The following is a 27,643-nucleotide window of genomic DNA, read 5'->3' on the forward strand; positions in this document are numbered from 1 at the left end:
AAAAAAAATGATTTATCCAGCTATTTATTTATTTGAAAGGCAGGGTGACAGAGGGGGTGGGGAAACAGAGAGAGGCAGCAATCTTGAATCTCTTAGTTTGCTCCCTGAATGCTGGGAGTGGGTCAGGCTGAAGTCAGGAGGTAGGACTCGATCTGGGCCTCCCACATGAGTGGCAGGGACCCAACTATTTATTTTTTAAGATGCATTTATCCATTTGAAAGTCAGAGTTACACAGAGAGGAGAGGCGGGGGGGTGGGGTATCTTCCATCTGCTGGTTCACTCCCCAACTGGCCGAAGCCAGGAGCCTCTTCTGGGTCTCCCATGCGGGTGCAGGGGCCCAAGGACTTGGGTCATCTTCTGCTGCTTTCCCAGACCATAGTAGAGAGCAGGATCGGAAGTGGAACAGCTGGGTCTCGAACTGGCACCCATATGGGATGCTAACGCCTCAGGCCAGGGCACCACAGCGCTGGCCCTGGGACCCCACTATTTGAGACATCACCTGCTGCCTTCCCAAGTTGTCAGCAGGAAGCTAAATGGGAGGTGGAGTAGCTGGGACACACAAACCAGCACTGGATAGGGGATGTGGGCGTTCCAAACAGTGGCTTAACTCACTGCACTACAACACCTATTCTAGAAGTCAATAATTTGACCAATTTTACTGGTAAGTTATGTAGTAAAATTCAATGATATCAGACAAAGGCCATTTTTTCATTCTTCAATTATTTATTTGAAAGGCAGAGTGAGCGAGCGAGCAACAAGCCTGGGTCAAGTTCTGCACTTCCAATCCAGCTTCCTGCTAACATGCCTGGGAAGGCAGCAGAGGACCGCCAAAGTCGTCATCCACTTGGGAGATGCAGATGGAATTCCAGGCTCCTGGTTCTGGTCTGGCCAAGACCATGGGCTGTTGTGGGAACATGGTAAGTGAATCAGCAGATGGAAGATCTCTCTCTCCCACTCCCTGTCACTCTGTCTTTCAAATAAAGACATCTTAAAAAATAAAAGAAAATTGGGTTGATGGGAAAAAATAGGTTCACAGAATTGTGAAAAATAAGTTATTTTAAGCATGTTGTAAACTGAAGAGACAGATCACAGGGAAAGAAATTTGTGATGCAGGAACTAAAAAGGATAAGTTCTTTTTTTTTTTTTTTAAAGATTTATTAATTTTAATTTTTTTTTTGACAGGCAGAGTGGATAGTGAGAGAGAGACAGAGAGGAAGGTCTTCCTTTTTGCCGTTGGTTCACCCTCCAATGGCCCTGCGGCCAGCGCATCGCACTGATCCAAAGCCAGGAGCTAGGTGCTTCTCCTGGTCTCCCATGCGGGTGCAAGGCCCAAGCACTTGGGCCATCCTCCACTGCACTCCCGGGCCATAGCAGAGAGCTGGCCTGGAAGAGGGGCAACAGGGACAGAATCCGGCGCCCCAACCAAGACTAGAACCCGGTATGCCGGCGCCGCAAGGCGGAGGATTAGCCTGTTAAGCCACGGCGCCGGCCTAAAGATTTATTTATTTGAAAATCAGAGTTACATAGAGAAGGAGAGGCAGAGAGAGTGAGAGAGAGAGTCTTCCATCTGAGAGTTCACTCCCCAAATGGCAGCACAGCTGGAGCTGTGCCGATCTGAAGCCAGGAGCCTCCTCCGGGTCTCCCACGTGGACGCAGGGGCCTAAGGACTTGGGCCATCTTCCACTGCTTTCCCAGGCCATGGCAGAGAGCTGGATCGGAAGTGGAGCAGCTGGGACTTGAACCTACATTCATTTGGGATACCAGCCCAGCAGGTGGCGGCTTTACTCGCTATGCCAGGGTGTCGGCCTCAAAGGTTAATTTCTAAACTAGAATCCCTGAAGAGGGGAAGAGGAAGAGACTCAGGCTCGCTTTAGACAGCTGGGTCCTGTCCCCCTCTCTCACGGGAGTTAAAGTCAACAACAGCACTGCTTAGGTCATTTGCTGGGCCCAGTGTAAAATTAAACTATGGCTCCTTATTAAAAAAATGAAAAATCTCAAAAGACAAAAAATAAACATCTCAAGCCAAGCGTGGATTTCTCCTAAACAGGGGCCCTGGGCGGCTGCAGTTTAAATGCCCATGACCCTGCCGGGGTGCAGCTCCTGGTGCCAGCCCCTAAGGCTGTCCTTGGGTCAGGTCCCTTCTCTCTGGACGCCATTGCTGCACGGTAGGCTACGAAGAGATGGCTAAAGGCAATTGGAGTTCCACTGTCCTACAAGCTGAGGGGTCATTAACAAGGTGGCCGCGCAGGGCTTGCGCCCTTTAAACTTCCAATTCCAACAGACTTGCTTTCTAGAAAGCTCTAAAGCATCTGGTGACCATAGCAACTCAAGCCAAACTCCCGGGCCCCTCGGCTCCGCCCACCACCTCGCGTTCGCGCTCGTTGATTGGCTCTCCAAACCGACCAATGGTCGGCGAAGCGGGCTGTTTGCCGCGCGGTCAATGGTCGCGGGCCGGAAGGGAGGCGGGAGGAGAGGGAGAGAGGGCGCGTGCGTGTTTCCGGCTCCGCTGCAGAAGGCGGACGACCGGAGCCGTTGGGCCCAAGCGACCCGAGGGAACCGGGAGAGCGCGGGAGTCGAGTGCGGAGCTCGGGGCGTGGATCGGGGCCGGCGCGATGGGCGGGGAGCAGGAGGAGGAGCGGTTCGACGGCATGTTGCTGGCCATGGCGCAGCAGCACGAGGGCGGCGTGCAGGAGGTAACCGCCCGCGCGGCGTGGTCCCGGCCTGGCCCAGTGGCGCCCGCCTACCCACCGGCGGCCCTAACCACGCTCCGTTCGCCCTTGCCTGCTTTCCAGGGCCGAAATCTGCCCTGGGCCTCGCGGGTGTCCGACCCCCACCCTCCGCGCCCTGCACGTTCCAGCTTCCGGTCCGGCCTCCCCGCGGGCAGGTCTAGTGTCAGTCCCCGGTGCAGCTCCCCTCGGGAGTTCCCGTTGCAGCCATTCCGCGTCCCTGCACCGGCCCCGGAATTCGCCCAGTCGTAGGAGCCCCCTCTTGGGTCTCACATGCTTCCGGCGGAGCTGATGATGGCCGCTCCCAGAGGAACACCCCTTAGGGAGAGCCATCTCAGATTTGCACCTGTGATTGGCAATTTCTAGGACTTGGAGCGAGTCTGGGAGTGTGTGGTGGGAGGACTGGGCGGTGGTAGCACGTGGGCTTTTTTTTTTTTTTTTGGACCTAGAGTAGGGATGGGAGGCCTGTGTGCACGGTTGGTTCCCACCGCCTTCCTGCTTGGGGCCTGGCCCCCTCTGCAAGTCCCAGGTTCCTTGTCTCTGAGACGGAGCTGCCTGAATTGTGTAAGAGCAGTGTCTCGAAGACAATGCGTCCTCAGACTTGTTGGTCCAACAAGTGTTTGATTAATGTGTTTCAGACTCATGGGACTGGGTCCTGGGGGTACAGAGGTGAGCAGAGCCCTGGCCTTGTCCTGACGATGCCTACAAAGCCTACAAAGCATTGCAGAAGCCTGATTCTTACTGAGTGACCAGACAGAATTGCACATAATGCCTGGATGATAAGGACAAATTAGCATAGAATCTGAAGGGTTTATTTTTTTGCGGGGACAAGAACAGAAAGCTGTTGGTAGAAAAGCAGTAAGATTTATCTGAAACTCCCATTCCATACAGCAGCTGAGGGCCAGGACAGGACCAGACTGCTTAGGCCAAGGTGCTTCCCGCAGAGCATTGCTGAGTCTGTATCCCACTGAGACAGATTTTCTTTTTCTTTTTAAAGATTTATTTATATATTTAAAAGAGTGACAGAGAAGAAGAAGCAGAGAGAGAGAGAGAGAGAGAGGTCTTCTATCTGCTGGTTCACTCCCCAGATGGCCACAACAGCTGGAGCTGAGCCGATCCAAAGTCAGGAGCCAGGAGCTTCTTCTGGGTCTCCCACACTGGCTCAGGGACCCAAGCACTTGGGCCATCTTCTACTGCTTTCCCAGGCCATAGCAGAGAGCTGGATCGGAAGTGTAGCAGCCGGGGTTTGAACCGGTGCCCATACGGGATACTGGCGTTGCGGGCAGTGGCTTTACCCACTACAGTACAGCACTGGCCTTCAGACAGATTTTCATTCCCATTCTTTAACCTGCAGTGCTTTTGGTAACCCAGGACTAATAGGCCCTTTGAGGAGAGGAGGGTGTTTCTGATTTGCAAATGTGAAAAGGCTCCGTATCTGCACTCCCCTACACTGTTGACACAAAACGGGATTTTGGAGGGGGTTCAGTTTTTGAGTAAATCGGAAAAGGATCTGGTAGCAGGAATTGAAACCATTGAATGAGTTCCAGTGTCAGATTTGGGCAAATAAAAGGACTGTGTCTGTGCTGAGCTTAGGCTACTGTTAGGTTGTTTGATGCAGCAGGAGCTTTACTGAGCACATACAGCTGCTTCTTGACTTAGGATGGCATCGCATCTGGGTAAACACATTGTAAGTTGAAAATGCATTTACTGTGCCTAGCCAGCTGAAGGTCGTAGCTTAGCAACACAGTGCACCTGTAGTATTGCTTCTTGCCCTTGGTGGTGGCCAGCTGGCCGTGGGCTACAGCTTGCTGCTGCTGGCCAGCATCACGAGAGCATCATTCAGCTTTTTTTTTTTTTCTTGTTAAAGAGTTTTTTTATTTACTTAAGAGAGGGAGTTACAGAGAGAGTGAGAGACAGAGAGAGGTCTTCCATCTGCTGGGTCACTCCCCAAATGTCTGCAATGACCAGAGCTGGGCTGATCCAAAGCTAGGAGCTTCTTCTGGGTCTCCCACCTAGGTGCAGGAGCCCAAGCACTTGGGCCATCTTTTACCGCATTCCCAGGCCTTAGCAGAGAGCTGGATCAGAAGCTGGGACTAGAACTGGTGCCCACATGCAATGCTGGCACTGCAGGTGGTGGCTTCACCCACTATGTCACAGCACTGGCACCCATCATCCAGCCTTTTATCACTTGCCTGGGAAGAAATCAGAAGCTTGAAGTACTGTTTCTCCCACATGCTTATCGCTTTTGCACCATCATAAAGTTGCAAAATTACACCAGGGACTGTTTCTACTCCGAACGGTATCTGGTGCCCAAGCTGTGGATGTGGACAATAAGTGTGGTTCACATTCCTGCTCATGAGGGTGGGTCTCTGCTGGTTGCCAGACACTGCTAAGGGCCTCCCCTCCACGATCTTGTTTAATCTTCACAATGTCCCTAGAAATCAATCCTGCAGCTATCGAATTGGGAAACTTCCCCAAGGTTCCAAGGCTAATATATGAAGAATCTTCAAAAGGTTTATGGGAAATGTGTATAATGAAGAAATTATGTATCGATTTCAGTTTTTTTTCTTTTTTAAAATTTTTTTGACAGGCAGAGTTAGAAAGAGACAGAGTTATAGACAGAGAGAGAGGTCTTCCTTCCATTGATTCACTCCCCTAATGGCAATGGCCGCTACGGCCGGCGCTGCGCCGATCCGAAGCCAGGAGCTGGGTGCTTCCTCCCGGTCTCCCATGCAGGTGCAGGGCCCAAGCACTTGAGCCATCCTCCACTGCCCTCCCGGGCCACAGCAGAGAACTGGACTGGAAGAGGAGCAACCGGGACAAGAACCCAGGCTCCGGCGCCTCACATGGAGGATTAGCCAAGTGAGCCACGGCGCCGGCTGGATTTCAGTTTTTCTTATACCACCATTATCTGTTTTTCCATTATCCTTACATGTCAACGCTGATGCTCGACGCCATGCTTTTTCCTGCTTGGTTACATTCGTGCCCCAGCCAGTGTCAGTCCATGTTAGCCTGCACTGAAGTAGCTTCATTTGTTCCCTTCAATTTTTAAAGACTTAGTTATTTATTTGAAAGTCAGAGTTTGAGAGAGGAAGAGAAAGAGAGATCTTCTAAACTCTGGTTTACTCCCCAGATGGCCATGGTGGCTGAAGCCAGGAGCGGGAACTTCTGGGTCTCCCACAGGCGTGGCAGGGGCCTAAGCACTTGGGCCATCTTGCGCTGTTTTCCCAGCCAGTAGCAGGGAGCTGGGTAGAAGTGGAGCAGCTGGAACATGAACCAACGCCCACTAGGACTCTGGGCATCACAGGCCATGGCTTTACCTACTGCGCCACAGTGCCAACCCCAGCTGGTGGTGTTAGTGGGCTTTTCACTTCTTGGAGAGGAAGGCTGGACCCAGGCACCCAGACCGTTCGTGCCCTGACTGCAGGAGTGTGTTCCACACTCTCGGGCTGTTCTGGCACACAAGGATGAGCCGTACCTGCATGCACATGAGAAATGAGAATTCTGTTTTTCAGGTGGTCTGGATGAGATTGGGGTGTGCTTCCTGGCGGAAGTAACAAAGGGGGCCCTCAGGGAAGGGTCTCTCCTCCGTAGAGGCCCAGGTCCCCTCCTGCACTAAGGAAGTTGTCCCCTGTGCCCTTGCTCCCTGCGCGATGTCTCCGTAACCTCAGACTATTCCCCCTGTCTTTCAGCTTGTGAACACCTTCTTCAGCTTCCTTCGACGCAAAACAGACTTTTTCATTGGTGGAGAAGAGGGGATGGCGGAGAAGGTGAGTGTGGGGCACTCTGTCCCTGGCGGGCCTGCCCCTTCAGAAGGAAGGTTCAGCAGGCCTTCTTGGGTGGAATGACCTTCAGCAGACGTGCAGTGCCAGTGGCGAGGGCTGAGGGAAGGAGGCAGCTGTTCTTTCTGAAAGCCCCACTCCTTGCTGGTACTTTGTCCATTTATTGTCCCAGATTCTTCAGCAGGTCCGTGAGAGGGGCAGTGTTAAATGTCCCTGTTTTTCAAATGAGCACATTGACTCAGGGATGTTTTACACCTTGTGTGAAGTCTTGAGCTGAGTGGTGGGAGAACCAGGCCTGTCTATTCCTCCCCTGGCACCTGCTACTTGGTTCCTTGTCCACTAAGCAGGTTTTAACTAAATTACCTAGCTGGGAGGTGAGAGTGGGCAAAAGTTAAGAATGGAGGCATAGAAGACAAATTTAGGGCCGGCGCCACGGCTTACTAGGCTAATCCTCTGCCTACGGTGCTGGCACCCTGGGTTTTAGTCCCGGTTGGGGCGCCGGATTCTGTCCCGGTTGCCCCTCTTCCAATCCAGCTCTCTGCTGTGGCCCGGGAAGGCAGTGGAGCATGGCTTAGGTGCTTGGGCCCTGTACCCACATGGGAGACCAGGAGGAAGCACCTGGCTCCTGGCTTCGGATTTGCGCAGCGCGCCGGCCATAGCAGCCATTTGGGGAGTGAATCAACGGAAGGAAGACCTTTCTCTCTGTCTCTCACTGTCTAACTCTGCCTGTCAAAGAAAAAAAAAAAAAGAAGACAAATTTAGGAAAACTCTTGGGCTACACATTGTGGTATAGCGGGTTAAGCTGCCAGTAGGGACGCCTGCATTCCATATCAGAGTGTCCAGTTGGAGTCCTGATGACTGTATGCTTCTAATCTGACTTCCTGCTAATGTGCCTGGGAGGCAGCAGATGATGGCCCAAGTGCTTGGGTTGCTACCACCCACATGGGCGATCAGGATGGAGTTCCCCACCCACATGGGCGATCAGGATGGAGTTCCTGGCTTTTCCTGTCTGTCACTCTGTATTTCAAATTAGTAAGTAAATCTTTAGGGTAAAAAGAAAAGAAATTGAGAACATCTCGGACACTGCCAATCCATGTCTTCCCAGATGCTATAACACAGAGTTCAAGGATTTGGAGACTGCATTTTTTAAAAAATATTTTTATTTATATGAGAGGTAGAGTTACAGACAGAGGAGAGACAGAGTAGTCTTCCATCTGCTGGTTCACTTCCCAAATGGCTGCAATGAACAGAACTGGGCCCATCTGAAGCCAGGAGCTTTGCCCAGGTCTCCCTTGTAGGTGCAGGATCCCAAGGACTTGGACCATCTTCCACTGCTTTCCCAGGCCATAACAGAGAGCTGGATTGGAAGAGGAGCAGCTGGGACATGAACTGGTGCCCATATGGGATGCCAGCGCCACGGGCAGAGGCTTAACCTCCTATGCCACGCACCAGCCCCTGGAGACTGCATTTTGTAGCAGTGGTTCTGAGACCTTAAACTTTCTGACTCCTTAAGTTGTAATTGTGTTTATGAAGGTTGATAATCATGAGTCTGGTCCCTCACTGAACTGTGATTTTAATTTTTTTCTTTAGAAATCAAGATTTATTTATTTGAAAGGCAGAGTTAAAGAGAGAGAGAGAGAGATCTTTCATCTGCTGGTTCACTCCCCAAAATGGCCGCAATGGCCAGAGCTGGGCCATTCCAAAGCCAGGAGCCAGATGCTTCATCCAGGTCTTCCAAGTGGGTGCAGGTGCCCAATCTTTCCTAGGCACATTAGCAGGGAGCTGAATCAGAAGTGGAGTAGCCAGGACTCAAACTGGTACTCATGTGGGTGCTGGTGCTACAGGCTGTGGCTTTACCTGCGATGCTACAACACTGACCGCTGATTTTACACTTAATGTTTGTTTTCACTTAAACTTCAGTACGTTGTAATAGGAAGGAGGCATGGTGCAGACTGCCTCCTGGAGCTTTAGTTGCAGCAAGCAGCATGCTTGGTAAGGTCCTGAAGCTCTGAGGCTCCGGTGTCACCCATCAGCCTGGGAGGAGGAATCCCAGCGTCTTGGTGTGGCTGTGTGACCTGGTCAGATTCCCACCAATTCCCTGTCCTTTCAGTATTCATGGGGCAGAAAGTAGACTCCTAGCTCAAATATTGTTTCTGTTTTAGCACGAGCACCTCTGGTTTTTCTGTGGGCTGGGCTGCCTTACAGCATTAGCATTTGTTTGTGCAACAGATGTTCATGAAACACTGAACATTTGCTGTGTCAGGGCCTGCGCTCTACCCCTGGGGGTTACTGAAGTGAGTGCAGCCATGGTCTTTGTTTCCATGTTTCTTGTAGCTGTTCAAAAAAAAAAGTGGATTATAGAACGGAAGCTCTGGGAATATAAACAAGGGTTAACCTAGGTTGGGACCCTAGGAAAGGTTTTTTTAAAAAATTATTTATTTGGGCCGGCGCCGCGGCTCACTAGGCTAATCCTCCGCCTTGCGGCGCCGGCACACCGGGTTCTAGTCCCGGTCGGGGCACCGATCCTGTCCCGGTTGCCCCTCTTCCAGGCCAGCTCTCTGCTGTGGCCCGGGAGTGCAGTGGAGGATGGCCCAAGTCCTTGGGTCCTGCACCCCATGGGAGACCAGGAGAAGCACCTGGCTCCTGCCATCGGAACAGCGCGGTGCGCCGGCCGCAGCGCGCTACCGCGGCGGCCATTGGAGGGTGAACCAACGGCAAAAGGAAGACCTTTCTCTCTGTCTCTCTCTCTCACTGTCCACTCTGCCTGTCATAAAAAAAAAAAAAAAAAAAATTATTTATTTGAAAGGCAATTACATAGAGGGGGTGAGATCTTCCACCTGCTGGTTCACTCCCTGTGTGGCTACAGCAGCCGTGTCTGGGCTAAGCCCAGAACTCCAATCTGGGTGTCCCTTGTTGTGGCAGGAGTTCAAGCACTTCGGCCATTTCTACTGCTTTCCCAGGCACATTGGCAGGGAGCCGGATTGAAAGCAGGGAAGCCAGGACTCAAATCGTTTTTTTTGTCTTTTTTTGTTTTTAGATTTACTTATTTATTTGAAAGGCAGAGTTACAGAGGCAGAGCCATCCACTGGTTCACTCCCCAAATGGCTGGAGCTGTGCCAATCCGAAGCCAGAAGCTTCCTCCAGGTCTCCCATGTGGGTACAAGGGCCCAAGGACTTGGGCCATCTTCTGCATTCCTAGGCACATCATTAGGGAGCTGGGCTGAAAGTGGAGCAGCCAGGACTCGAACTGGCACCCATATAGGATGCTGGCCCTGCAGGTGACTGCTTTACCACCACAGTGCCGGCTCCTCAAACCAGTGTTTGTATGGGATGACAGCATTGCAGGTGGCGACTTAACCTGCTGTGCCACAACTCCAGCCCAGGAAAGGCTTTCCTAGGAGGTGATGGCTTGAGTTCATAAAGGAGAGTAAGAGGTAGTGGGAAGAAAGTGCAGAGGTAAGAATTGATGTTTCAGAAACGTCATGGGGCCGGTGCTGTGGCATAGCGGGTAAAGCCGCCACCTGCTGTGCCAGCATCCCATATGGGTACCGGCTCAAGTACCGGCTGCCCTACTTCTGATCTAGCTCTCTGCTATGGCCTGGGAAAGCAGTAGAAGATGGCCCAAGTCCTTGGGCCCCTGCACCCACATGGGAGACCCAAAAGAAGCTCCAGGCTCCTGGCTTTGGATTGGTGCAGCTCCAGCCATTTCGACCAACTGGGGAGTGAACCAGTGAATGGAAGACATCTCTCTCTCTCTTTCTCCATCTCTCCATCTCCTTCTCTCTGTAACTCTGTCTTTCAAATAAATAAATGTCATGGGAGTGATGATGGCTATCATTTATGTATATATATATTTTTTTGACAGGCAGAGTGGACAGAAAGAGAGAGAGAGAGAGAGAAAGGTCTTCCTTTTGCCGTTGGTTCACCCTCCAGTGGCTGCTGCGGACAGCGCGCTGCAGACGGTGCACCGTGCTGATCCAATGGCAGGAGCCAGGTGCTTATCCTGGTCTCCCATGGGGTGCAGGGCCCAAGCACTTGGGCCATCCTCCACTGCACTCCCGGGCCATAGCAGAGAGCTGGCCTGGAAGAGGGGCAACCGGGATAGAATCCTGCGCCCCAACTGGGACTAGAACCCGGTGTGCCGGCGCCGCAAGGCGGAGGATTAGCCTGTTGAGCCGCGGCGCTGGCCTGGCTATCATATATTGAGTGTTGTCTCTCTGAGAGCCTGTTGTGTTCTCAGCTCTTTCCCGGGGTGTTGGTCAGATTCTCAGACAGGCAGAAATTTGTGCAGCCTTCCTGGTTGGTCTTTGTAACACAGTAACCGTTGTGTTGAGTAGGAATGTGCAGAGCCACCAGATACATCCTTCCAAGTGCATGGTTAAGGGCATGGGCTCTGGAGTCAGGCAGATGTGGGTTTGAATCTGGTTTCCCCCACTCCCAACTCCAGCTGTGCGTCCTTGGATGAGTCACTGAGTTGTTTTTTTTTTTTTTTTTTAATTTTTGACAGGCAGAGTGGACAGTGAGAGAGACAGAGAGAAAGGTCTTCCTTTTTTGGCTGTTGGTTCACCCTCCAGTGGCTGCCGCGGTAGGCGTGCTGCGGCCGGCGCACCGCGCTGATCCGATGGCAGGAGCCAGGTGCTTATCCTGGTCTCCCATGGGGTGCAGGGCCCAAGGACTTGGGCCATCCTCCACTGCACTCCCGGGCCACAGCAGAGAGCTGGCCTGGAAGAGGGGCAACCGGGACAGGATCGGTGCCCCAACCGGGACTAGAACCCGGTGTGCTGGCGCCGCAAGGCGGAGGATTAGCCTATTGAGCCGCGGCGCCGGCCTGAGTCACTGAGTTGTAACCTAATTTTTCTTACCTGTAAAGAAGGATAATTCTTTTTTTTTTTTTTTTTGAAATATTCATTTATTTATTTGAAACTCAGAGTTACAGAGAGACACAGGCGAAGAGAGAGAGAGGTCTTCCATTTGCTGGTTCACTCCCCAAATGCTGCAATGGCTGAGCTATGCCGATCCAAAGCCAGAAGCCAGGAGCTTCTAGGTCTCCCACGTGGGTACAGGGGCTCAAGGACTTTGGCCATCTTCTGCTTTCCCAGGCCTTAGCAGAGAGCAAGATTGAGAGAGCAGCCAGGACTTGAACCAGCATCCATACTGGGATGCTGGTACTGCAGGTGGCTACTTTATCCACTATGCCACAGCACCACCCTGAGGAGAATTCTTCTTAACTCATGGGGGTTGTTAGCATTTTTTACAAAGGTAATACAGATGAAGTGGTTGGCATATTAGATACAAATTAGAATTCAAATTCACAACCCTTGTTTTGGACTCGTTGGGGCCATGTGTGCTTCTGGATTTTAGGGAAGCAGTCCAGTGCCTGTACTGTACATTGTATGCAGTCCCCCAGTCCAGGAGTCGGGAGCAGCGGATCATAATCAGACACGTGAATATTTCCCCAGGGAAATGTGGATCAGTTTTCATATCCAGTGGTAGAGATAAAGGTTGATGTGTCTTGATGCCACAGACCTACACAAAATACCCAAACACTAGTTGCAGCTTTTGTGATTAGGAACAGTGGATGAGAAATGTGGACTGAGTGAAGCCGTAGTGATCCAGTCACCATGGTGTTGACATACCGAGGAGAAGAGAGAATCCAGGAGTGAGATCTAGCATGAGGATTTAACCTGCTAACCAGTTCCTTTCAGTAGACAAAGGATGGTTTAAGTCATGCTACTGAACTATGGTACCATATGTCTTATGTATAAAGATGAATTCCAGATCAAGAAAATTCCTACAAAGAAAAGTAGGAAACTGCGCAGTCCTTGGTCAGGGAGGCTTTTCAGTATTAAAGATGAGCAGCCATAAAGAAAAGATGGCCCAAGATTGAAACTGTGGGTGGGCGCGTAGCCTGTCAGTTAAGATGCCCACGTCCCACATTCCACACCTGGGATGATTGCTAACTCCAGCCGCCTCCTGATGCCTCAAGTAACTGAGTTCCTAGCACCCACGTGAGAGACCTGGCCTGAGTTCCTTGGCTGTCACGGGCATTTGGGGAGTGAACCAAAAGTGGATAGAAACCCTCTGTATGTCTCTGCCTCTCATATAAACAAATACATAAAGACTTCATTGGTGTTTTTTTTTTTTTTTTTAAGATTTATTTATTTATTTGAAAGGCAGTTACAGATGGAGATCTTCATCTGCTGATTTCATTTTTCCCAAATGGCTGTAATGGCTGGGGCTGGTTCAGACTGAAGCCAGGAGCCCAGAGCTCCATCTGGGTCTCCTGCATGGGTAGCAGGGGCCTAGGTACTTAGGTACTTTGCTGTCTTCCCAGGCGCGTTGGCAGAGAGTTGGATCAGAAGTGGAGAAACTGGGACTTGAACGAACTGGCCCTTGTGGGGTATTGGTGTCCCAGCTGGCAGCTTAACCTACAGCGCCACATGCCAGCCCCCATTAATATTTTAGAGAGAAAAGAAGTTTTAGAAAATTTCTTTGAAGTATCCTCATTTAGTAAAAGAAGCGTATGATCTAAAGTCAGTTAAAGAGCAATAGGGAAAAGTTGATTTAATTTGAGGGAACTCTTAAAAATTGACAAGAATAAATGGAAAAATGAGGATTTCCAGGAAGAGGAAATTCATAAAAAAGATGCTCAAATTCACTTTGGTCTAGAAAACCTACGTTAAAGAAACTGAAGAGGGGGCTGGCGCTGTGGCATAGCAGGTAAAGCTGCTGCCTGTAGTGCCGGCTTCTCATATGGACGCCGGTTCGAGTTCTGGCTGCTCCTTTTCTGATCCAGCTCTCTGCTATGGCCTGGGGAAGCAGTAGAAGATGGCCCAAGTCCTTGGGCCCCTGCACTCACGCAGGCAACCCAAAAGAAGCTCTTGGCTCCTGGCTTCAGGCTGGCACAGCCCCGGTCGTTGTGGCCATATGGTGAGTGAACCAGCAGATGGAAGACTTCTCTCTAACTCTGCCTTTCAAACAAATAAATAAATTTTGAGGGGGGAAAAAAAACAATGAGAAGCCCCTTTCTTCCTGTAAAGCTGCATGACTACTATTGGAAATTTCTGGTAACAGTGAGTTGTAGCTCTTTGAAAACATTTTATTGGGGGGGGGGGGGGGTGTTTGGCCTAGTAGTTAAGACACCAGCATCCCATAATGGAGTGCCTGGGTTCCAGTTTGGCTCTGCTCCTAATGCCACCTTCACACTTGGAGGCAGCAGGTGATAGCTCAGGTAGCTGGGTTCCCATGAGAGACCCAGATTGGGTTCCTGACTCCTGGCTTTGGCCTGGCCCAACCAGGTTATTCCAAGCATTTGAGGAGTGAAGTATCGACTCCTCCAAAAAGAAGTAACAATTTTTGAAACATTACCAAATATTTGCTCAGAGTTCTGATTTCCTTTGATGCTTTCTTACTATATTCTCTATAAAATTGTAGTGTAAACCACATAAAGTTTACCATCTAAATTATATTGAAGTGTACAGTTCGTCAGTGTGAAACACACATCAGTGAGAAACAGACCTGCAGGATTATTCCTGTTCTTTTTTTTTAGATTTATTTATTTATTTGAAAGAGTTACACAGAGAGAGCAGAGGCAGAGAGAGAGAGAGAGAGAGAGGTCTTCCATCCGATGGTTCACTCCCCAATTGTACGTAATGGCCAGAACTGCGCCGATCTGAAGCCAGGAGCCAGGAGCTTCTTCCAGGTCTCCCACGTGGGTGCAGGGGCCCAAGGACTTGGGCCATCTTCTACTGCTTTCCCAGGCCATAGCAGAGAGCTGGGTTGGAAGTGGAACTACTGGGACTAGAACTGGCGCCCATATGGGATGCTGGCGCTTCAGGTCAGGGCGTTAACCCGCTGCACCACAGCGCTGGCCCCGCAGGATTATTCTTCTTACAGAATTGAAACTCTGTACCTGTGGCAGGAAAAGCCAGCACCTGGGCCACCGGCATCTCACGTGGGCAGTGATTCATGGGCCGGCTGCTCCGCTTTCAATCCAGCTTCCTGCTGATGGCCTGGGGAAAGCAGTGGAAGATGGCTCCAAGTATTAGGGCCCCTGCTCACATGGGAGACCCAGATAAGACTCCGACCCAACCCTGGCTGTTGGGGCTATCTGGGGAGTGAACCAGTAGATGGATGATCTCTCATTTTTCTGTCTCTGCCTCTCTGTAACTCTGACTTACTTTCAAATAAATAAATCTTTATGGGGAAAAAAAAACAAAACCACCCACCGAACAGCTCCTCCTGGTAACCCCATTGCACTTTGTTTCTGAGTGATTGACTACTTCAGATACCTCTTGAGTGGAATTATGTAATTTTTTTTAAGATGTATTAATTTATTTGAAAGGCAGAGTGACAGATATGAAGAGAGGTCTTCCACTCACTGGTTCACTTCCCAAATGACTGTGACAACCAGGCCTGGGCCAGGCTGAAGCCAGGAGTCAGGAACTCCATCCAGGTCTCCCACATGAGTGGCAGGGTCCCAAGTACTTGGGCCATCTTCTGCTGTTCTCCTAGGAATATCAACAGAGAACTGGATCAGAAGTGGAGCAGCTGGGACTCAAACCATTGCTCTGATATGGGATGCTGGTGTTACAGGCAGGGGCTTAACCCATTGCACCATGATGTGTGTCAGCCCCCTCCTTGTGGTTTTGGTTTGTACTTCTCTGATGATTAGTGATGGTGAGCACCTTTTCATATACTTTTTGACCGTTGTTCATCATCTTTGGAAACATGTCTGTTCAAATCCTTTGTCCATTGGGAAAAAAAAATGGACACACAGAAAACGATAAACAGAGGCCTCCCATCCACTGGTTTACTCCCCAAATGCTAGGTGTTCAAGGTTGAAACCAGGAACCAGGAATCCATCCATGTCTCCCAGCTGAGTAGCAGGAGTCCAGTTAATTGAGGCATCAGTGCTGCCTCCCAGGAAGCTGAAGTCAGGAGCTGGAACCAGGAATCCAGACCAGATCTTCATTGCGGAAGAATCCAGACCAGATCTTCATTGCGGAAGCCTGGTGTCCGCCACTCTGCTAAGTGCTTGCTCCCTTAATTGTGTTATTTGATTACTAATGTTTTTTGGTAGACAATCCAAACAAAGTTCTAGGCTTTATGCTGGTTGATAGGAATTTATACATTGAAACTTTGTTCCCTTGTAACTCATTTATTGAAGAGACCTGGTCATTAGTCCTGGCAAATTTCCCAGTCTAGATTTTGCTTGTTGTGTACCATGAGCTAGTTTTACTCATAATGTATGACACCAAATATGTGTGCTTTTTCTTCCACCCGACAACCAATTCTGCGGTTGTCCAGACATAGATGCCGTGTGGTTCAGTTCTGGCACTGACTGCCCAGTGTTGGTGCAGGCCCCACAGGCTGAGAGCTCAGTCCCTCACCTGCCCCCGAGACGTGCCTCTCAGAGGCCCCAGAGTACCCATTGTACTTTTGTTTTTTTAAAAGATTGATTTATTTACCCAAAAGGCAAAGGTAGAGAGACAGATCTTCCATGCACTGGTTCACCCCTCAAATGGCCACAATGCACAGGCCTGAGCTGGCTGAAGCCAGGACCCATGTACTCCATCTGGGTCTCCCACATGGGTTCAGGGGCCCAAGCACCTGGGCCATCTTCTGCTGCTTTCCCAGGTGCATTAGCAGGGAGCTGGACCGGAAGTGGAGCAGCCGGGACTGAAAGCAGAGTTCCCATGTGGGATGCCAGTGTTGCACATGGCAGCCCAACCTGCTAACCACAATGCCAGCCCTGCACCTTCACTTTACTAGAATGACAGATCTCAGGAAAGTGCCTTGCTTACTGTTACTGTTTATTTTAAAGGCTACAACTCAGTCCCAGCCATATGGAAGGGCTCCAGAGGGCAGGTCTGGGTCAGGTGGGCGAGCAGCTGAGGCTTCCCTCCCGGTGCCTGGATGTGTGCGCTCTCCAGCCCCCTTGGCAGGGACTCCGATGGCAGGCTCCTAGTGTGGGCAGGCTGAGGAAACCCTTGGTAGTGGTGCTGAGCTGCATCTCCAGGCTTCTCCCCTTCTGGGAGATGGGTGGGTCAGGCTGAAAGTTCCAGCCCCATTCTCCTGTCTTGGTCTTTTATCTATCTATCTATCTATTTATCTATTTATTTATTTTTGAAGCTACTTACCAAGAACTGCCTCTGTGGAAGACCCTCCTATACTTGGGTGATTCCAAAGGATTTAGATTCTTTGGACCTGGTGCAGAGACCAAATACTTGTTGTTACTGTAATCCCAGGTCCCCACGGTGTTCTGTAGTGGTGTGTTCTTCCTTTGGGTTTCCTGTGTGGTGGTGGTTAGGGCCAGAGGCTCTGTCTGAGCCACTGGGTTTCCTTTCTCCCCAGGGCTGCTTCGTAGGCGCACTGCTCTATTCCACCAGGAGGCCTGTGGCATGTGGCCATTTCTGTCGGGTCAGCAGGCACTGGTCATACCTCAATCTACTAGTATGTTCTTAGAGGCTGGCAAAATGCTCGTATTTTGTTCTTCCTTTGTGAGCTGAAAATCTAATTAACCATTTGGTTACCTTGAGAGGATGTACAGCGAGAGCCCGTCACTGTACATGGTTCCCCAGCGTCTTTAAGGTTGGGAGGGAGGCTGCAGCGGGGGGAGTGTGTTTCCCACTGTTGTCATGAATGCAGAGTGTGTGTGTGTGTGTGTGTATTTTAAAGATTATTGGAAAGGCAGAGTGACAGAGAGGAAGAGGCAGAGAGACATCTTCTACCTGCTGGTTCATTTTCCAAAATGTAATGCCCAGGGTTGAGCCAGGCCAAAGCCAGGAGCCTGGAGCTCCCATCCAGGTCTCCCATGTGGGTGGCAGCGACATCGGGGCCATCTGACTGTCATTTCCCAGATTCATGAGCAGGGACCTGGATTGCACGCCAAGCAGCTAGGACTGGAACCAGCACTGTGACATGGGCGGTCAGTGTCACAGGCAGCAGCTGCACTTCCTGTGCCACAGTGCTCTCCCTGCATACATAGGGTTTTTTTGTTTTGTTTTTTTTTTTTTTTTTAGGTATTTTATTTGTTTAAGAGGCAAAAAGAGACAGACAACTTCTGTCCACTAGTTCACTCCCCAAATGCCTGCAACAGCCATGACTAGGCCTGGAATTTGGCCTAGGTTTCCCACATAGGTAGCAGGGACTCATACTTGAGCCATCGCCTGCTGCTTTCCAGGGAGCATGTTAGTAGAAAGTTGATGTAAGGAGCAGAGCTGGGATTCAAACCCAGGCACTCCCATACGTTACGCAGATTTCCCAAGCCGTGTCTTAACCACTGGGCCAGATGCCTGCGCAGTGCACAGATTATGTTCCATGTCGTTGCAGTTATTCTTTATTTGAAAAGCAGAATGATAGGGAAGAGAGAGATCTTCATCTTCTGGTTCACTCTTTTTTTATAAAGATTTATTTTATTTATTTGAAAGACAGAGTTACAGAGAGAGGTAGAGACAGAGAGAGAGGTCTTCCATCTCCTGGTCCACTCCCTGAGATGGCTGCAATGGCCAGAGCTGCGCTGATCCAAAGCCAGGAGCTTCTTCCTGGTCTCTCACGTGGGTGCAGGGGCCCAAGCACTTGGGCCATTCTTCTACTGCTTTCCCAGGCTACAGCAGAGAGCTGGATCAGAAGAGGACCAGTCGGAACTAGAACTGGCACCCATATGGGATGCCGGTGCCTCAGGCCCGGGCGTTAACCCACTGCACCACAGCACCAGTTCCCTGGTTCACTCTTCAAGTGGCCCCAACAGCCAGGTATGGGCCAAGCTAAAACCAGAAGCTAAGAACTCCATCTGGGTCTCCCGTGTGAGTGGCTTGGACCATCACCTGCTGCCTTCCTGGGTGGGTTAGCAGGACGCTGGATCAGAAGCAGAGCAGCAAGGACTCCACCCAGCATTCTGATATGGGTGCCAGTGTCACAGGCACTGTGGTGCAGACCTGCTGCTGATACTCTTGCTGGAGGCACAGGCTCCTGGGTGGAGCACGGGCTTAGCCTGCGGTGATGAGGGCATGGCGCATTCTGTGTGGTTCACAGATGACTCTGCCTCTCCTCTTGGCACCCAGAGGAACAGTAGTGCCACTACCAAGACAAGAACCACAGGAGGAAGAGAAAGTTGCCGAGGGCACTGGCTTGTGGGCGAGAGTTGGGAAACCCCGCGGTGGCACGGGGATCACAGCAGTGGTCCCCAGGGATGTGCTGGTTGTTGTGGTGTTGGGGACATTTTGGGTCATCCTTGCCTTTGGTGAGGGCTTGTCTGTTCTTCTCCTTGCCTTTCCTCTAGGCATCTCCGTAGCTGATACCTTTAGTTCTTTTTTTCTTTTTAAAGATTTATTTATTTATTTGAGAATTACAGAGGGAGAAGCACAGGCAGAGTATCTTCCATCCACTGGTTCATTCCCCAGGTGGCTTCAACGGCTAGGGCTGGGCCAGGCCGGAGCCAGGAACCAGGAGCTTTTTCTAGATCTCCCACATGGGTGCAGGGGCCCAAGGACTTGGGTCATCTGCTGCTGCTTTCCCAGGCCATAGCAGAGAGCTGGATTGGAAGTGGAGCAGCTGGGACTCAAACTGGCTCCCACTGCAGGTGGCAGCTTTACTCGCTATGCCACAGCACCGGCCCCTTCCTTTCTGTTCTTATTCCCAGGGGCCCTGGAAGTGGGTGAGCCCCAAACGCACCACTGTTGTTTAATCTTTGGAGTGAATTGTCTCCCTCCCTCATATATGGAGGGGGACACTTGCATCATTACCACCACCGGGAGGGACAGGTTTGGGATCTCCTGCCTCTGGGTTCAGCTTAAAGAGCTCTCAGGTCTGCTCTGCCACTCTGCTCCCCCGTCACCACGCCTGGTCAGGGAGAAGCTGTGCGCACTAGGTGGTCTGTGGGGCAGGCCCGGCCTGCCTCGCCCCTTCCCCACCCTGCTAGACTGTGCGGTTCTGAGATGTGTCCAGAGGCTGAAGCTTGACAGAGGCAGCTCTGGGTTGGCTGTCCTACCCGAGTGCGTGTCTGTCGCTGGACGTGGGCCTGAGCAAAGCCAGCGGGAGGAGATTGGGAGGAGGGGTCAGAGCTGCTGTGATTGGCCTTGACTCTGGTAATTCTGCTGTGCCCTAACTTACCCTTTAGGAACCAGGAAGGAACAGGACAAACGGGATGGGACGTGATTCAGTGAGAGGGAAGGGCCCTGCCCCCTCCTCTCCTTGGCTGGTGGTTGGTAACTGATTTGAGTTCAAGGTCTCCCTGATTCGGGATTAGGGCCAAGGCCCTGTGGTGGAATAGCCTGTGCTGGCGTGCTTGTCTTCTGACCTTTGTTTTTCTGCACAGCGGAAAGGCTGTCAGGTGGCTCGTTTCTCTGTCACACACATGCTCCTGTTTTGTCGGCTCGTGTGTTTCAAGGGGGTGTTCTTAATGCCCTTTAACCTTGCAGAGCTGTGGGGCGAGGGCTTGGGAGAAGCTGGAGGGACTGGCATCAGATGAGTGGGAAACCATGGGATGTTTGGCAGAACCTGAGTTCTGGGTGGACTCCTTCCTTCCAGCTCTGGCTCAGAGCTGCTTGAAGATTGGTTTCTTGATCAGTGGTCACTTGGTGGGCACCCAGGGAGGCCTCCAGGTGTGTGTGTGTGTGTGCACGTGTGCGCGCGTGCTGTGTGCGGGTGGCATAGACCTGCATTTCCTAAGGGTGTGTTCTGGGCCTGTTGAAGAACCCGAGTTCTCCTGGGGCACCTGAGAACTAGTCTGGTTTCTCAGGTGCCCTGGGAGTGGGGACAGGGACGTTCTAGGCAGATACCATATGCCAGGGTTGCTTTTTAGAAATAATAGCGGCACCCAGGTAGGGATAAACCAAGGAGTTAGATGTGAGAGTGCCTGTCAGGTGAGGGCCTGTCAATGAGGGAATTGGCCAGGAGGGCTTGTCACAAATCAAAATCGCTGGACCACATTCTAGAATTTCTGGTGCTGCTGAAGTACATTTCTGAGTGGTTCAGGTGATGCTGGTACAGGGCTGAAGAATCACACCCCAGAGACACTGCTGTCACCATGGCCATAGCACTTCTGTTCCCGCAGCTGACAGGCCCAGCCGCAGCCAGTCCTAGGGTATTGGGAAGCCTACACTGTCTATGTGACTATGATGTGATATAAACCATACCAGGCTCTTTTAAAAATTTATTTATTTATTTGAAAGGCAGAGAGAGAGAGAGAGCGAGCTCCCATCTGCTGGTTTATTCCCCAGATCCTATAGCATCCAGGGCTTGCCCAGACAAAAGCCAGGAGCCAAGAATTCCATCCAGGTCTCCCACATGGGTAGCGGGGACCCAAATACTTGCTGCCTCCCAGGGTATGCGTTAACAGGAAGCTGAAATGGAGAGTTAGAGGCATGATTCAAACCCAGGCACTGTGGTATGGGCTGCAGGCATCCCAGTGGCAGCCTGTGCCAGGCTCTTGGTGGGTGCTGTCAGAGTTCTTGTGGCAAATGAGGAAACCGAGGCTTCAGTAGAGTCCCAGCTCACTTACCCAAGGTCGCCGGGTCGGATTGTGTGGGGGGAGCCCTTGAGTGGAGGGGGCCAGCTTGCAGGGTACGGGGTAGAGGGCGTAATGGGAGAGAAAGGATTTGAAATTGACAGACCAGCCTCTGCCCTCAGGAAAGCTCTCTTGTTTCTGCTGATGTGGCCTTCTGCATGTGCTGAAGTGGGGTCTTGCAGGCAAAGACGCACCCAGGCAAGAGAGCATCAGAAGAGTGGGCCTTTTTTAATTAATTAATTAATTTATTTATTTATTTTTGACAGGCGGAGTGGACAGTGAGAGAGAGACAGAGAGAAAGGTCTTCCTTTTGCCGTTGGTTCACCCTCCAATGGCCGCCGCGGTAGGTGCGCTGCGGCCGGCGCACCACGCTGATCCGATGGCAGGAGCCAGGTGCTTCTCTTGGTCTCCCATGGGGTGCAGGGCCCAAGCACTTGGGCCATTCTCCACTGCACTCCCTGGCCACAGCAGAGAGCTGGACTGGAAGAGGGGCAACCGGGACAGGATCGGTGCCCCGACGGACTAGAACCTGGTGTGCCGGCGCCACAAGGCAGAGGATTAGCCTAGTGAGCCACGGTGCCGGCTTTTTTTTTTTTTTTTTTTTTTTTTTTTTAATTATTTGAAAGGCAGCATTATGGAGAGAATGGCACAGAGATCCTCCATCTGCAGGTTCACTCCCCAAATAGCCAGAATGGCTGGGGCTGGGGCTGGGGCTGGGCCATGCCAAAGCCAGGAGCCCAGAACTCCATCCAGGTCTCTCCTGTGGGTGGCAAGGGCCCAAGCACTTGACGTGGAGCAGCCAGGTCTCGAACCCAGTGTTCATGTAGGATGCCAGCATTGTAGGTGGCAGCCTAACCCACTGCTACATGCCAGCCCTAAGGAACAGGGCCTTAAAAGACTGAAGACCCTCTTAGTTTTTTGAATTTTTAAAATTTTTTAAAGATTTATTTATTTATTTGAGGCCGGCGCCATGGCTCAACAGCGTAATCCTCTGCCTTGCGGCGCCAGCACACCGGGTTCTAGTCCCGGTCAGGGCGCCGGATTCTGTCCCAGTTGCTCCTCTTCCAGGCCAGCTCTCTGCTATGGCCCAGGAGTGCAGTGGAGGATGGCCCAGGTGCTTGGGCCCTGCACCCCCATGGGAGATCAGGAGAAGCACCTGGCTCCTGCCTTCGGATCAGCGTGGTACACCGGCCGTGGCGGCCATTGGAGGGTGAACCAACGGCAAAGGAAGACCTTTCTCTCTGTTTCTCTCTCTCTCACTGTCCATTCTGCCTGTCAAAAATTAAAAAAAAAAAAAAAAAAAAAAAGATTTATTTATTTATTTGAGAGGAATAGGTAGAGAGAGAGGTCTTCATCTGCTAATCCACTCCCCAGATGGCTGCAATGGCTATAGCTGCACCCATCAGGAGCCAGGAGCTTCTTCTAGGTCTCCCACATGGGTACAGGGGCCCAAGGACTTAGGCCATCTTCTGCTGTTTTCCCAGGCCATTAGCAGGGAGCTGGATTGGAAGTGGAGCAGCTGGGACTACAACCGGTACCCAGAACAGTTTTACCCACTACACCACCGTGTTGGCCTCTATTATTTTATTTGAAATGCAGAGTTAGAGAGAGAGACAAAGACAAAGAGGTCTTCCATCTACTGGTTTACTCCTCAAATGGCTGCAACGGCCAGGACTATGCCAGGCCAAAGCCAGGAGCTTCTTCCGGATCTCCCATGTGGGTGTAGGGGCCTGAGCACTTGGCCCGTCTTCTTCTGCTTTTCCAGGCACGTTAGCAGGGAGCTAGGTTGTAAGTGGAGCAGCCAGGTCTTGAACTGGGGCCAATATGGGATGCTGTTGCTGCAGGCAGCAGCTTAACACACTACACCACAACTCTGGCCCCCGAACTTTACTTTTTTTTTTTTTTTTTACTTTTTGACAGGCAGAGTGGATAGTGAGAGAGAGACAGAGAGAAAGGTCTTCCTTTTGCCATTGGTTCACCCTCCAATGGCCGCCGCGCTGTGGCCAGTGCACCGCGCTGTTCCGAAGGCAGGAGCCAGTTGCTTCTCCTGGTCTCCCATGGGGTGCAGGGCCCAAGCACTTGGGCCATCCTCCACTGCCTTCCCGGGCCATAGCAGAGAGCTGGCCTGGAAGAGGAGCAACCGGGACAGAATCCAGCGCCCCGACCAGGACTAGAACCCGGTGTGCCGGCGCCGCTAGGTGGAGGATTAGCCTGTTGAGCCACAGCGCCGGCCCCGAACTTTACTTTTTTTAAAGTAGCCACTATGTATTGAGCTAGGTACGTCGTAGGTATTCTCATTAGGACTCTGTGAGATGGGTGTATCACCCCATTGTGCAGATGGGGACCTGAGTTGTGAGTGCAGTGCTTTGCCGGGCGCCCTGCAGCAGACAGAGGCGGCGGCACCCAGGCCTGGGCCGCGGCCCCTGCTGTGGTGCTTCATTGTCTTCTCTTGTGCCCCAGCTCATCACACAGACCTTCAACCACCACAACCAGCTGGCACAGAAGGCCCGGCGGGAGAAGAGAGCTCGCCAGGAGACCGAGCGGCGGGAGAAGGCAGAGCGGGCAGCCAGGCTGGCCAAGGAAGCCAAGTCAGAGGCCCCTGGGCCCCAGATCAAGGAACTGACCGATGAGGAGGCAGAGCGGCTGCAGCTGGAGATTGACCAGGTGAGGAGAGCCCCCCGCTCTCCCTTCCAGATCCCCGCTGGCATTGGGGGCCTTGTTGCCCACCGCTGTGTCTTTTACCACAGAAAAAAGATGCAGAGAACCATGAGGCCCAGCTCAAGAATGGCAGCCTTGGCTCTCCAGGGAAGCAGGTGAGGTGCCCTGGGATTAGCCAGGGGCCCGGGGACGCTCTAGCCTGCCGCTTTCTCTGTGCGCCCCTCCCTCCCGTCTTTGAGGATTCCTCTGAGACAGTGGCCAAAGGACTGGCTGGGCCAGCAGAGGCAAACCCCACTGGTCCTAAGCTTGGGCACTGCAGCCTGAGGCGGGCTGGCTCTGTGACCCAGCCACGAGCTTTGTTCTGTGGGGTGAGGTAGCCTGGGCTCTTCTCGGCAGACGTCAGGTCAGGTTTTACCTCTGGTTCCCAGGGATCCAGGGCTTGGGGATCTGCCTCTGTGTTGAGTGGGCAGGGAGCAGGTTCTGCTTTGCAGCCTGGGGGGCGGGGAAGTCAGTCTGTGCCAAGAAAATAGCAAAGCACCCCTGACCGCGAGCAGGAGGCTGAGGAGGACGAGGAGGAAGACGAGAAGGACAAAGGGAAACTGAAGCCCAACCTCGGCAACGGGGCAGACCTGCCCAGTTATCGCTGGACCCAGACCCTGTCGGAGCTGGACGTGAGTGCGGGGTCCGGGGCGGAAGCCAGGGAGCCAGCCTGGTGTCTGGCAGCCCCTAGTGGTCCCTCCTCCTCTGCTCCACACAGCTGGCTGTGCCTTTCTGCGTGAACTTCCGGCTGAAGGGGAAGGACGTGGTGGTGGACATCCAGCGGCGCCATCTCCGCGTGGGGCTCAAGGGGCAGCCGGCCATCATTGACGGGGAGCTGTACAACGAGGTGAAGGTGGAGGAGAGCTCGTGGCTCATCGAGGACGGCAAGGTGGTGACCGTGCATCTGGAGAAGGTGTGTGCGGCCCAACTCCCGGCCTGGGTGTTGATGCTGGGAGGAGGAGGGGCTGAGAGCTGGGGGCCTGGTGGAATTAGCATATTGAACCCCACAGTCTATCACTGTTCTAGAGTCAGGAAACGGGCCCAGAGATTTGTCCAGGCCCCTCTCGCTAGGAGCGGGTGGGTGGAGTCAGGATGGAAGCACTCTCCAGTGATTCCCATGAGGGTTGTGCGTGCATTCAGTTCAACAAATATTTGAACAGCTACTCTGTGCCAGGTACTGTTCTAAGTGCTGGAAAGGGAGCAGCAGAGAAATCGTAGAAGAGTCTGGGCCTCGGGAAGGCTCCGGTTCCCGCCCCTTGGGACACAGGCACCAGGGAAGAAGGCTGCTCTCTGTAGAGGGCGGGGCCTGGCACAGCCTCCTGGGGCACAGGATGTCCTGTCCCGGCCCAGCTGGGTGCTGCTGGCCACCTCTCACCCCTCCATGCCCTAGCCCTTGGTTACTCTCCCCTCTGGGATGTCCTCCCCTGCCCATTTTCTGTCCAGTACACTGTTGTTTCTCACAGCCCTCCCCCTGCCCTTCAGTCTCATCACACTGGCCTGGAACTGTTTGCTTCTGTGTCTGTCTGCCTGAGCCGCTGGGAGGGCAGAGGTCTTGCCCATCTGTTCTCCTGGTCCCGGCACGCTCCTCGTGTGCGGGCTGTGGCTGGGAAGGAGTCTGGTCTGCAGGGATTGAGGGGTGAGTCCCACAGAGCAAGCCCCCTCCTGCCCCTTCTCACAGATTAATAAGATGGAGTGGTGGAGCCGCTTGGTGTCCAGTGACCCTGAGATCAACACCAAGAAGATTAACCCCGAGAACTCCAAGGTGAGCCATGGCTGCGTGGGAGAGCTTGGACAGGGAGATGAGGGGCCTGGCTGATTCCAAGCTTCACCCATCTGTGTCACTGCCTGCCCCCAGCTGTCAGACCTGGACAGTGAAACTCGAAGCATGGTGGAAAAGATGATGTATGACCAGAGGCAGAAGTCCATGGGACTGCCCACCTCGGATGAGCAGAAGAAACAGGAGATTCTGAAAAAGTGAGCAATTCAGAGAGGGGGGCACAGGGAGGGTGGGTGCCTGGGGGCTTGGATCTGGGTGACAGCAGTGAGTGGACCACCAAGTAGGACTCAGGAGCTGCCCTGCCCCCTTCCGGAATGAGCCGGCCAAGTTTATAGCTTGGCGGCCTTGGCTTGCCTAACCTGATCACTCGGTGAGGTCATCTTGAGGGCAAGGCCAGCTCACGGTAGGTAGGAAGGTATAACACATGGTCATTGCCACCTACAGGGAAACAGTGCCAGTGTTGGCACCTTGGCCGCTAGTCTCAGGGACTGGAATGGGCCTCAGACACCTGGGGCCCTGCCCCTGCCCGGCCTGGCTCAAGGTTCTAGAGATTAGACCTGATTGGGGGTGAGGGGGAGTAGGGAAGCTTGGGGAAAGGACTGCCTGTTTCACTTCATTCCTTTTTTCCCTTCCCAGATTCATGGATCAGCATCCAGAGATGGATTTTTCCAAGGCCAAATTCAACTAGCTCCTGCATTTGCCTCCCTGAACTTTTGAGGCCGAGACCCAGCCATCTGACTTCCTTCCTCTCCCTTCCCTGGAACTTGGGAGCCTCAGGGCTGAGGCAGGCACAGGGCTGGCCCAGGCACACAGGTCCCCGAGCATCATGGGAGAGGGCCTGGTGGGGGTCCTGTCCTCCCCACTTGGCCAATGTTACACATTAAAGCTATTTACCTGGCTCCACCTGTGTCCTCCCTCTGGCCTTTCCCTGGGGCACAGGCCTGTCACGCTGCTGCTGGGAGCTAGGGTTTGGCTTCGAGCCCAGATTCTGCCATGTGACCCAAGGAAAGTTCTTGCCCTTCTCTGGGCCTCAATTTCTCGTTTAAAGACAAGATTAAGTCAAGGCTTTTCCTCTGTCTAGGAGTCTGAGCAAAGGTGAGTTTTTCTGGCTACAGAGACTGGAGCATGTGTCAGGTTCTCAGAGGGGCCCTTCACCTCGGGCAGCTTCCCCCTGCAGCGGGGCTGTCCTCCGCTGAGCCAGGTGTTCCCAGGGGCACGAGGGAGCAAGGGCTGGGGTGGCACTGCCTAGTCCCAGGGACCCAGGGACCACCTCAGCCTCAGTTCTCTTCTCCGTGTGGTTTGGGGGCACGGCCTCTCGATGGAGAGGCCGCAGAGGCTATGGGAGGGTCTAGCTGGGTGTCTGAGTGTTCCGTTCTGTGGGCCAAGGTGACCCCTGAACTTCTGGAACACAGAATGTCTGCCTCCAAAAATTTCAGAACAGTTTGTTAAGGATTTCCGAGGCTATGCAGTACTTGGTTTGTCTTTTCCTCAAACTTGATAAACTTTTTTTGTTTTGTTTTGCTTTCCATTTCTATTTTATTAGCAGTGGCTTGCCAGTCAGATGATAGGCTAAAATTGTCTTGAACAAAAAACAAAAAGTAATGAGTAGTTTCAATAAAGCACAGAGATCACCTGGGGACTTAGTCGACCTACAGACCCTGACTGTAGGTCTCGGTTGGGCGAAGGAGGCAAGATTGCAAGACCCAGCAACCTCCCCAGTGATGCTGATCCTGGGGCCCCATCAGCATGTTTGCTCTTCAGGACTTTGCCAAGGAATCATGCACATAGCTAAGATTTTAGGTGATGTCAGCCAGGGTCCAGAGAGGTGGACCTTCATACCCAAAGGTGGGAGAAATTTGATGTCTGGATCTTTCTAGGAAAATCCTTCTGAACGTCCCCTTTTCAGGTATGCCAAAGCTGCCTCAGGATACAGCCTAGCAGAACTGTTGGGCTGTGAAGTACTTGTGTGTCTGACTCTACGGGACTCCCAGCCAAATCCTAAAGGACTTGAACTAGATGCTTCCCCGATAAACTCTTGTTTCTGGGAATGCAAATAGTGGGTCCCAAGGCTGAATTTGGAAGACACTGCTCGGGCAGGGCTAGAAGGAGGGGCTGCAGTCACACTCGCCTGTGCCTGCAGTGCTGCCCAGCT

At 52.4% G+C, this 27,643-nt stretch overlaps 1 protein-coding gene across 1 annotated transcript; it reads left to right on the top strand.

The window, feature by feature from the left end:
* Window positions 1-2,498: 2,498 nt before the first annotated feature.
* NUDC (nuclear distribution C, dynein complex regulator) lies at window positions 2,499-26,410 on the top strand. Its single transcript, XM_062190714.1, has 9 exons — window positions 2,499-2,693; window positions 6,419-6,496; window positions 23,478-23,681; window positions 23,765-23,830; window positions 24,230-24,346; window positions 24,433-24,627; window positions 25,393-25,476; window positions 25,570-25,688; window positions 26,128-26,410. Exons 1-9 carry the CDS (start codon window positions 2,613-2,615, stop codon window positions 26,177-26,179), a joined length of 996 nt encoding a protein of 331 aa, XP_062046698.1. The 5' UTR covers window positions 2,499-2,612; the 3' UTR covers window positions 26,180-26,410.
* The last annotated feature ends 1,233 nt before the right edge of the window (window positions 26,411-27,643 follow it).

The sequence above is a fragment of the Lepus europaeus genome, chromosome 5, assembly GCF_033115175.1.
Source record: "Lepus europaeus isolate LE1 chromosome 5, mLepTim1.pri, whole genome shotgun sequence".
In the NCBI taxonomy this organism is placed as follows: Eukaryota; Metazoa; Chordata; class Mammalia; order Lagomorpha; family Leporidae; genus Lepus; species Lepus europaeus.